Source organism: Triticum dicoccoides, chromosome 4A (assembly GCF_002162155.2).
Source record: "Triticum dicoccoides isolate Atlit2015 ecotype Zavitan chromosome 4A, WEW_v2.0, whole genome shotgun sequence".
In the NCBI taxonomy this organism is placed as follows: domain Eukaryota; kingdom Viridiplantae; phylum Streptophyta; class Magnoliopsida; order Poales; family Poaceae; genus Triticum; species Triticum dicoccoides.
Window position 1 is genome coordinate 520,205,442 of NC_041386.1, and position 11,005 is coordinate 520,216,446.

An 11,005-nucleotide genomic window follows, 5' to 3' on the forward strand; every position below is an offset into this window, starting at 1 on the left:
TATATATATATAGTATTACTATTCATCACCCAGGGTGTAAAATAAGTTATTCTTCATCTGAGGTAATCTTACGATTATTTCATAATTAAATTACATTTGGATTCAAATAGTTACATTCCTATTGATTCACTACGTAAAATTTGACATAAGAAAATAAAAATATAGGTCATAAGATAAGAAAATTTATAGTTTATGTGTATTTTAGACTATATTTTTACGTTTGTAATTTTACATAATATAAAATATATTTTACGGCAATTATATATTTTCTTATGGTCTTTTTTTGCGTCGAAAATAAGACTATATATATATATATATATATAGCTATTCCTCACCCCAGCCCATCCGTTGCAACGCTGCATGCAAGACTTCAGCCGAACGAATCAGTTTGCCAACCACCTGCGCCATGGACGTAAGATTCCTTTCATTGAAAGTAAGTTTACGGAGACTCCCATCCCCAGCCAGCCCACACGCCTTGGACCACTTTTTTTTTGCACGCCTTGGACTACTAAGATGAAACGTAAGACTTGTTCCATAACGATGTAATTTTACGGATGCCCCAAATCCCCAACCATTGTACACGTACCTTCCCATGGCCATTTTAAGAAAAAAAGACTATGTAACGGAGCCAGCATAAATTAGCCTATAATCTACGAATATTCGTTTCTGATCCCGAGCCATATTATCTTCTTGTGATTGCTGCATTGTACCGTGTAATCTATCGTTAAACTTGGAATATTGGAGCCACTTCAAAACAGAAAAACCAGCTGGTGTAAATAAGAGGGTTTTCCTAACAATCAACATAAATAAACTAAAACGTCGGACGGAAAGATGTGTGCGACCAACGGTTGACAATGGTAAGAATTCTCCGTGCCAATGTAAAATAAACGTTTGCCGACATAAGTATTCTTGGTGTAAATATCATTTTTTAAGCCTTCCAATGTCATTAGATTGCACTGAAAAAACATGACACCACATAACAACTGTAACCAAATGTCACAAAGCGCGGACTCATGCACATAGAATAAATATTGTAATTAATCTGTGTGGAAAATTATACAATGCAGATAAAATGGTTTTCGACTGCTGTCATTCCGTGTGATATATGTGCATTTAGGTTGACACCTCCAGTCTTAGCGAAATCCAGCTTTTGTAACAAAAATGTTCTTAGGGATTGACCATGTTCGTAGAAGTATTAGCTCCATTGTTGTGCCCATATCTGTATCCTCCTGCACTGTATATGCCTGCAAATGTGGCTGCATCCTTGTTAGTTCAACTCACAGATGCTCTAGCAGAAATTGCAAACATTGGAACAAGGATATGAATATGATTCATAGTAGCATTGTTATCGGACAACCAAGAAAAAGATTGTGAATCGCTATCCGAACCAAAATGGGTTCTTGGGAATTTTAATTTATACTAACGATGTGCAAGGAGCCAATGATATAGAAATGGAATGTGATAAATGTACAATCACATCAACTCTTGTTTTCATAAGATTGAGAGGTGGCGTACTAAAGAAATATCATGCAGGAAAGTTCAACCATTCGACAGCTGTTTCGTTATAGATAAAGATGGCACTCGCTAGCCAATGTGTTTTCACCCCCACATTATCTCTGACATCTACTAATTTTTTGGTGGATGTTAACTATGAACATACTCAAATCACACATAAACAAAGAGGAGAGCCGATTAAGAAAAGCATCAGAAGCAAGGGATACACAAAAAACAGAGTTAAATAAGTAAACCAATGGATTAAAGGGGAGACACTGCACATACCAATGTAATTTACAGTCGTACACAACCTATATCACATGAGAAATTTATCACAAAGGTGTCATTGTTTGAAAAAATTGTCAAAAAAAAGTGCAATCCTTTGAAAGGAATCCCTTGAACAAATCTCTGAAGAGAACGAGTGAACATATCATGGAGAAGATGAAAACAAATACTCCCTCCGTTCCTTCATATAAGATGTATTTTTTTTTGAAAGGTCAAATGAGCACAAGTTTGACCGACTTTTTATGAAAATATATCAAAATTCACAATATGAAATTTATATCATTTGATCCATCATGAAAAGTAGTTTCAAATTGTATCTACTAGGTATTGAAGATATACTTATTTTATTCTATAATCTTTGTCAAACACTTAAATGGCTGACTTGCACGGAAACCAATACACCTTACATTCTAGAATAGAAAGAGTATATGAGAAAACACTTACATCAGGAAGTTGATGCGTCAGTGAGCCAACTTTTTCTTTTATTTATACAAGACAAGTTGTGTAGGCAGTCTTTGATTAGTCAGCATCAGTAAAATAATATAGATAAGGCACCTTACAAGCATCTTTAGAATATCAACCTGTAATACACAAATGCTTATAAGTGGACCTGACCTCCCAAAAAACTGATCGAGTTTCTGAAGGAAATATAAAAGGTGAATGGAGGAAAATTCCATAGAAAATTAGGGTCGTGGTAACTCTATGAGACGACTGCACAGATAGTAAGCCCATAATACGCAACAGCTGGAAGGATTTACCTTGACGGCCGAAATCTGACGCAAAACCTGTATTTCTGAAACAAGCAACTGCAAATGCTAGGTTTGGAGCAATGAAAATTAACTTGACCATGAAATCTTATACGAGAAAAGTAGTAGAATCGAAACTAATGGGTTCAGGCTCGAGCTCACCTTAGGCCACAACACGTCATAACGCGAACACAAACAACAATGGTTGAAGCATTGTTTGTAAATAACAGAAACTTGAATAAATAGTAAGAATCGAAGTGGACTGAACTATAGAAGTAATACAAGTTACCCTGTATGTTCAGTGGCCAGGAATTTGGTGCTGGGTATTCATTGTAAAAAAAATTTGGCAATGCAATGTAAATGTATACTATATCACCTAAATCACTAAGCTCCCTGGGGTAGAAAGCCCCAGGAGCGATTTGGCTAAATCTGCTCTTTCACACCTCAAAAAAAAATTTGTACCGTGAAGCTTCCTTTGGAGAGGATCAAACCCATTTGAGAAATCATACTCTTCTCAATAATCGTGTACAAAAATTGATATGTAGGATAACTGCCTATGTAATCTATTTGCTGCTCATGTGAGGCAGTTAGGATGCTCCTAAGTGTCTATGTTAATTGTTGTTTGCAGGTTCAGGAGCATACTTTTCTAAGTCCATCAACTGTTGCTGCTATAAATTCACAACCAATGAGTTAAGGTGTGGATTAGAGAATGGGGAAATACTCTTACCGTATAAGGCATACTATAAAGCATTGCATATCAGCTTGGAAGCACTGCATCTTTGTGCCTCTCTTTGATATAAATCTTGGAAGCACTGCATCTTTCACAAGATGGCGCAGCGAAGCGCGTGGAACGCTTCTAGTAGAAAAATAAATGTGCAATAAGCTAGCAATACCAATGAGTCAATATATCAGTAATTGTAGCAAAACATCATTGTGGCACAAATAAATAGTTAAATACACGCGCCACAATTTAGAACCAAGGCAGCAGCCGCAGCCGGTAAGTCATGCCCATGATACTATGTCTAAGTTCCTATATGGATAGGGAAAATAGAATCCTAGATTTGGACAGGACGGGAGGAGAATTACAGGGGCACAAATCCTGACAATGAAGCAAAGTTTGGAGACCTCACCGTGACATCGACGTACCCGGCGAGATGGAGCAGCACCGCCGTCGCCGGGGCAGGAAGAGTTCGTAGTCGTTGCATCCCCGCTGCGTTTCCTGGTATCCAAGAACCCGGAGAGCTCACACCGTTAAGCCTGCACCGTCATGGAACCATCACCAACCACGGCGCCGCTCGAGACCTAGGCAGCCGCCGAACGTCACGCCGCCCATCTGCTCAGGGACGAACACGACGTCGAGCCCACCAGCCGAAAACCGTTTGCAGCAGATTAGAAAAGGACGGGGAGGTGGGCTGGGTTCGATTCAACGCACGACTATGATACTATAAATTTTTTTTTTTTGAGAAAAGACAACGAGGTAATTTTACAGCGAGGGGCGGTGGGATTTTTTCCAATCGAACGATGGCCTGGTTGGACGTAACACGTCAGCCTCATTCCATCGACCAGGGTGAAGAATAACTTATTCTTCATCTTGGGTGTTTAATAGAGTGTGTATATATATATATATATATATATATATATATATATATATATATATATATATATATATATACTTTAGAGTGTAGATTTATTCATTTTACTCCGTATGTAGTCCATAGTAGAATGTGAATGTCTAGAAAGACTTATATTTAGAAACGGAGGGAATAGAATTCATACACATATGCGTATGTATTAGCTACACAAGGACACAGGGTTTGATACCAGGCCTACAAAACCACAACACAAGGATAAACCTTGATACCAAATTATTTTATGTGTTTCAAAAATATTGCAAGATCAGCAGTATATAATTTCATTTGCAGAAGCAAACACTGTACAAGGTAGGAACCAAAACTGCTGTTAATCCAGCAAATGAAAGCCTTTTAGATAACTTCTATTGGCCGTGGCCATTGAGAGTTTAAGCAGCTGTGGGAGGCTACACATACAGTTATCACGAATTCCTGAGAATTACAGTAGCGGCACGTTCACATAACAGGGGCTTGGCTTCCAAATGTGCTTCAAGGTTTATGACAATAGCTGGACAGCTGCAATTTTCGGGATCTTTTCTCGGAGCTTCTGAGTGAGGGCCACTCGGACAGTCATCACGCCAGCAGCTGGGCCTGTGAGCCTGACCTTCACGATAGGTTCCTCGATGGAAACAAACTCAAGCTCACCACCCCCTGTGCCGGAAAGGTATGGCCTGATCTCGTCAAGAACCTGATTGTCAGTGAAAGCAAGTCAGCAGCTGGTCACTCCAAATAGTGCTACCTATACATAAGTTTAGTGAAACAAGAAATTCAAATAAAGATACTTTATGAAGGGAGCCTATATACTGCTCATAGCAAAAAGGAAAATGGCATAGGTCAGAATATGTCACTGCTTCAGCCTGCGAGGCACAACTATTCGGATCAATAGAAGCTACGTAGAAGATTAAAAGAATAGACAAGAGATATGCTTGATATACAGAACATTTTCACGGCAATTTGAAGCATTAACAACCAAATTAGCACATCATAAAATTGATGTGGAACTCACATATGAATACTTTCCTCCTAATTTTGTAAGGGTTTTTATCATTTATGTCACTAGTTGTGTACCACTACTCAGTTTCGCCATTAGAAGTTACAACTGCTCAAAAATCATCATTCTGTGAGATGCTTGCTAAAAAATGCAATTAGATATCTCAAAATGCCATCATTCCATTAGATGCCATTAGACATCATTATTGTCAGGTCAAACTTGTTGACCATGTTATATGACAAAAATACCCCTAGACCCACATGTCAGCTCTCTCTATCGCACCATGATAAGTGTGGGCCCACTTGTCAGGAGTAAGCAAGCGTATAATTTTAGAGGAAAATAAGAATGTTCCTGGGATCAAGTGGAACCCACACTTCATTGTAGTGAGATAGAGGGAGAGCTCACATGTTGGTCCATAGGTATTTTGGTCATTATAACATGGTAAACGAGATTGGAGGTGACAGTAATGGTGTGCAGTGGCATTTTTGAGCATGCACCTAAAGAAGCGATGGCATTTTTGAGCAGTTGGAATTCCTAGTGGCAAAACTGAGTAGTGTGACATAATCAGTGGCATAAATCATAATAAACACGTGCAGTCAAACATTTCATGATCAATGTGTCAAATCGTCATGGCCACCCAAATGAAAAATTTAACGCCCTTTATATAATACTCCCTCCGTCCCGTAATATAAGACGTTATCACATCCAATATGTGTGTATATTGGATGTAATAACGTCTTGTATTATGGGACGGAGGGAGTAGGACTTAGTGGTTGTCAAAGTAATACTACGAGACCATCCCAATGTCCAAAAGGACTAACATTTAAAGATTGAAGGATAAACATATACCATGTGTCAAAACTTCAGTTGTTAAAGCATATTTACATGATTCAAAACTACTTTAAAAAAAACTAAGCCTGAAACTAGATAAAGTTGTCAATCAAATCAACCTAAAAACATGAATTTTGTATCTCCATTCTTCAAAATGCTACAAGCATCAAGTAATCAGTAAATTTACTTAAATAACATAAAATTCGGTTACCCTTTCTATGTTCTCTTCATTCAATTCAAGACCAGTCTCCTCATCAGCAATAGGTTCAACTGCAACTATCTCTGGTATTTTCTCCATCAAACGTCGCTCAATACCCATCTTCATTGTTGTTACTGAAGCTGGGCATGATCCACACGCTCCTTGCAGCTTCAATCGCACCACATTTCCGTCAATCTCATGCAACACGACATTACCTCCATCGGCCATAAGGTAAGGTCGCACTTCATCCAACACCAATTCAACATTTTCAGCAGTCAATGGCAGCTCGACCGCTGGATCTGGGTTGGCAATAGCCTGAACCACTGCCACAGTAGGATACACCGTTAGTTCCACATTATGACACCATAATCCCTTGCATTTACGGTAATACAAGCAAGCCATACACAAGTATGCTTCAGTACCTAATCCAATACTACCTCTCTACCAAAATATAAGACGTTTTCACAGTTCAACAAAGCTAGGATCTGCTCCGGCTTGGTGCCAAATCAGGAATGGCTAACCTTGTTTTAAATGAATGGTTGACCTTGCTTTAAATTGATATGAAACGTTTATAAGCTAGATCATCGCACTCTAAAGGTCATACAGTAACAAGCTATTCTGTTAGGGATTAAATGCGAGTTGCACTATCATTCACTTCAACTGATGCATAATTACTAGAGGGTTTGCACTAAAAGTACGAAACACGAGTAGTACATAAAACACATAATACGGAGGGTTTGCATCTACAAGTCAATGACCTGTTGCACTATTTGAACACCTACTAGAATCAAAGGGTTGGCTTGCACGAGCTAGTCCTAGCTGGAGAACACAGCAAACAATCCACTATGGAGGAAGAATGGCCCGACTTCACAATAGAAAGATGAGATTCATAGCAGCACAAGTTGGGACCAAATTCTTGTTTGAGAGCTGTCCAGATTTACACCATCAAAACTCCACGGTACGTCTCTCGATGATTATTCTGTTTTTATGCTCGAGACATCTCTCTACCAATCCGAAATCGTAGACAAAGGAAGACAACAGGAGCGAGGTAGAACCTGGTCATGAATGAACAAACCAACAAATCGACTCACCTTGCCGCCGCCGCCGGCGCGCGGGGGTAGCAACCAGCCTCGGTGCAGAGGAGGTCCGGGCACCCGTCCGACAAGGCAACGCAATCCCCACCTGCGGGCCAAATCAAGAATCCGTCAGCCTCGACAGAGACAGGAAAACGCCTCCGAGGGAAAGGGCAAAGACGGGCGCAAACCCTAGCCTTGAAGGGGGTCGCGGAGGAGGAGGTGGACGGGGAAGGGCTCGGCGCCCACGGCGCCGCCGCCGCCGCCGTCGCCGTCTGCATCTCCTCTAGAGCAGCAAAGGGGGATTCGTGCTCTTACGTGCGCGGGGCGGTTGTTGGCTGGACTACGGGGGCAGTCGGAACGGAGAAGCCAAAGCTGCGTTTGTGGTTCGGTGAAGACCCGTGTGCTCTGCCTGTTCTTCTCTCTCAAAGTTTCCTTTTTACAGCCCTCAGAAAAATAAGGTTTCCTTTTCCCGGAGCCTCTTTCCAGAGTTTAGAGCAGGTGTTGTATAAATCTGTCCCTCGAAATCGTAAAGTTTTAGGCCTAGTTTGGCAATATAGTTTTTACAAAACCATAGTAATTGAAAACCTCGGTATGTCAATGTGAGGGCAATGAATACTTCGGCTTCTAGAAATTACAGTTTTTCTCAGTTTTGGCAAAACTACAAAGGTGTTTGGCAAGTGTAGTTTTTCTTAGATTTTCTAGTTTTGACTACTTATTGCATGGATAGTTATAGCTAGCTAAACTGAACTGAGCTACACTCGAATAGTTATTTTTTTCTCGAATACGCTAAGCTAGCGTATCATTGCATTGATAGAAGGAGATAACAAAGTACAAGATTGGAAATCGCAGCCTCGTGCGCACGAATGGCGAGCCCATGATCCCAGGGAGAGCATAGGGCAGGGGGTTGCTCAGCCCCAAAGATTACAAGTTCAGGTTACAGAATTACTCGCAGCGAGTCCTCGAGCTCCCGCGGTAGCCCTGGAGCGAGCTTCATCTTTGATCGCAGCGATCAGGGAGGAGGAGGAGGGGGTAATCTTGTCAAAGATGATCGTGTTCCGGTGCCGCCAAAGGGACCATGCAGTGAGGGAGGCGATGGTGGCGAGGCCTCGACTCCGCGCAGCCGGGAGGAGGAGAGTGGCTCCAGAGAGCCAAGGTTGCCGTCCGGCAGAGTGGTTGTCGGGGAGCACCACGAGAGGATTTCGTGCCAAGTGATGCGCGCGAACACACATCCCACCAGGATGTGTGTTGGAAATATGCCCTAGAGGCAATAATAAAATGGTTATTATTGTATTTCCTTGTTCATGATAATTGTCTATTGTTCATGCTATAATTGTATTAACCGGAAACCGTAATACATGTGTGAATACATAGACCACAACATGTCCCTAGTAAGCCTCTAGTTGACTAGCTCATTGATCAATAGATGGTCATGGTTTCCTGACCATGGACATTGGATGTCATTGATAACGGGATCACATCATTAGGAGAATGATGTGATGGACAAGACCCAATCCTAAGCCTAGCACAAGATCGTATAGTTCGTCTGCTAAAGCTTTTCTAATGTCAAGTATCATTTCCTTAGACCATGAGATTGTGCAACTCCCGGATACCGTAGGAATGCTTTGGGTGTACCAAACGCCACAACGTAACTGGGTGGCTATAAAGGTGCACTACGGGTATCTTCGAAAGTGTCTGTTGGGTTGGCACGAATCGAGACTGGGATTTGTCACTCCGTGTAAACGGAGAGGTATCTCCGGGCCCACTCGGTAGGACATCATCATAATGTGCACAATGTGACCAAGGAGTTGATCACGGGATAATGTGTTAAGGAACGAGTAAAGAGACTTGCCGGTAACGAGATTTAACAAGGTATCGGGATACCGACGATCGAATCTCGGGCAAGTACTATACCGATAAACAAAGGGAATTGTATACGGGATTGACTGAATCCTTGACATCATGGTTCATCCGATGAGATCATCGTGGAACATGTGGGAGCCAACATGGGTATCCAGATCCCGCTGTTGGTTATTGACCAGAGAGATATCTCGGTCATGTCTGCATTATTCCCGAGCCCGTAGGGTCTACACACTTAAGGTTCGATGACGCTGGGGTTATAGGGAAAGTATGTACGCGGTTACTGAATGTTGTTCGGAGTCCCGGATGAGATCCCGGACATCACGAGGAGTTCCGGAATGGTTCGAAGGTGAAGATTGATATATTGGACGAAGGGTTTTGGAGTCCGGAAGTGTTCCGGAGGTACCGGGTGATGACCAGCATGACCGAAAGGTGTTTCGTGAGCCCCGGCAAGTGTTGGGGGCTTCATGGGCCAAGGGAAGGGGGAAAACTAGCCCACTAAGGGGCTGTGCGCCCCCCTCGCCTGTTCCCACGTGACCAGGGGGTTTGGGGTCGCTCATCTAGGGTTCCCACCTCCTGGCTTGGGGGCCAAGTCACCCAAGGGGGAGATCCCATCTGCCCTGGCCGCCGCCCCCCTTAGGGGAAACCCTAGGGCGCCTCCCCTTGCCCTTGCCCCTATATATAGTGGAGGTTTGGGGGCTGCACAACACACGAGTCTCTCTCTCCCAAGGCGCAACCCTACCTCTCTCCCTCCTCGTCTCTCGTAGTGCTTGGCGAAGCCCTACAGGAGTACCACGCTCCTCCACCACCACCACGCCGTCGTGTTGTTGCTGGACGGAGTCTTCCCCAACCTCTCCCTCTCTCCTTGCTGGATCAAGGCATGGGAGACGTCACCGGGCTGCACGTGTGTTGAACGCGGAGGCGCCGTTGTTCGACGCTTAGATCGGAATCGACCGCGATCTGAATCGCTACGAGTACGACTACCTCATCCGCGTTCTAGTAACGCTTCCGCTTAGTGATCTACAAGGGTATGTAGATGCACTCCCGTTCCCCTCGTTGCTAGATTACTCCATAGATTGATCTTGGTGATGCATAGAAAAATTTAAATTTCTGCTACGATCCCCAACAGTGGCATCATGAGCTAGGTCTATGCGTAGATTCTATGCACGAGTAGAACACAAAGTAGTTGTGGGCGATAATTTGTTCAATTTTCTTGTCGTTACTAGTCTTATCTTGATTCGGCGGCATTGTGGGATGAAGCGGCCCGGACCAACCTTACACGTACACTTACGTGAGACAGGCTCCATCGACTGACATGCACTTGATGCATAAGGTGGCTGGCGGGTGTCTGTCTCTCCCACTTTAGTCGGATCGGATTCGATAAAAAGGGTCCTTATGAAGGGTAAATAGCAATTGGCTTATCACCGTTGTGGTTTTGCGTAGGTAAGAAACGTTCTTGCTAGAAACTCATAGTAGCCACGCAAAACATGCAACAAGAATTAGAGGACGTCTGACTTGTTTTTGCAGGGTATGCTATGTGATGTGATATGGCCAAAAGGATGTGATGAATGATATATGTGATGTATGAGATTGATCATGTTCTTGTAATAGGAATCACGACTTGCATGTAGATGAGTATGACAACCGGCAGGAGCCATAGGAGCTGTCTTAATTTATTTATGACCTGTGTGTCAATGAAAACGCCATGTAATTACTTTACTTTATTGCTAACTGTTAGCCATAGTAGTAGAAGTAATAGTTGGCGATGCAACTTCATGAAGACACGATGATGGAGATCATGATGATGGAGATCATGGTGTCATGCCGGTGACGATGGTGTTCATGCCGCGCCTCGAAGATGGAGATCAAAGGCGCAAGATGATATTGGCCATATCATG

The 11,005-nt window shown here is 42.6% G+C and overlaps 1 protein-coding gene and 1 long non-coding RNA gene across 4 annotated transcripts; both read right to left on the reverse strand.

The window, feature by feature from the left end:
• Positions 1-994: 994 nt before the first annotated feature.
• On the reverse strand, positions 995-3,929 carry LOC119286507. 2 transcript variants are annotated; one of them, XR_005140490.1, is made up of 3 exons: positions 3,656-3,929; positions 2,224-3,381; positions 995-1,244 (listed from the first exon to the last, which is right to left on the reverse strand). It is a non-coding gene; the product is annotated as an uncharacterized LOC119286507 (long non-coding RNA). The 2 variants fall into 2 exon arrangements; XR_005140491.1 differs by having other exon boundaries at positions 995-1,256.
• Positions 3,930-4,369: 440 nt separating this feature from the next.
• On the reverse strand, positions 4,370-7,663 carry LOC119286508 (nifU-like protein 2, chloroplastic). Of its 2 annotated transcripts, none has more exons than XM_037565886.1 (4): positions 7,445-7,663; positions 7,266-7,356; positions 6,187-6,497; positions 4,370-4,841 (listed from the first exon to the last, which is right to left on the reverse strand). In XM_037565886.1, exons 1-4 carry the CDS (start codon positions 7,526-7,528, stop codon positions 4,650-4,652), a joined length of 678 nt encoding a protein of 225 aa, XP_037421783.1. In that variant the 5' UTR covers positions 7,529-7,663; the 3' UTR covers positions 4,370-4,649. The 2 variants fall into 2 exon arrangements, with proteins under 2 accessions (XP_037421783.1, XP_037421781.1); XM_037565884.1 differs by having other exon boundaries at positions 7,439-7,662.
• Positions 7,664-11,005: the final 3,342 nt, after the last annotated feature.

Excerpts from the sequence above, each read along its gene's own strand:
- LOC119286508 (XM_037565884.1), bottom strand. The coding sequence starts at position 7,528 with ATGCAGACGGCGACGGCGGCGGCGGCGGCGCCGTGGGCGCCGAGCCCT. Across the intron at positions 6,498-7,265 it reads GCGCCGGCGGCGGCGGCAAG|TGGTTCAGGCTATTGCCAAC; the intron begins GTGAGTCGATTT and ends CTACTGTGGCAG. Across the intron at positions 4,842-6,186 it reads ATGAAGAGAACATAGAAAGG|GTTCTTGACGAGATCAGGCC; the intron begins GTAACCGAATTT and ends ACTGACAATCAG.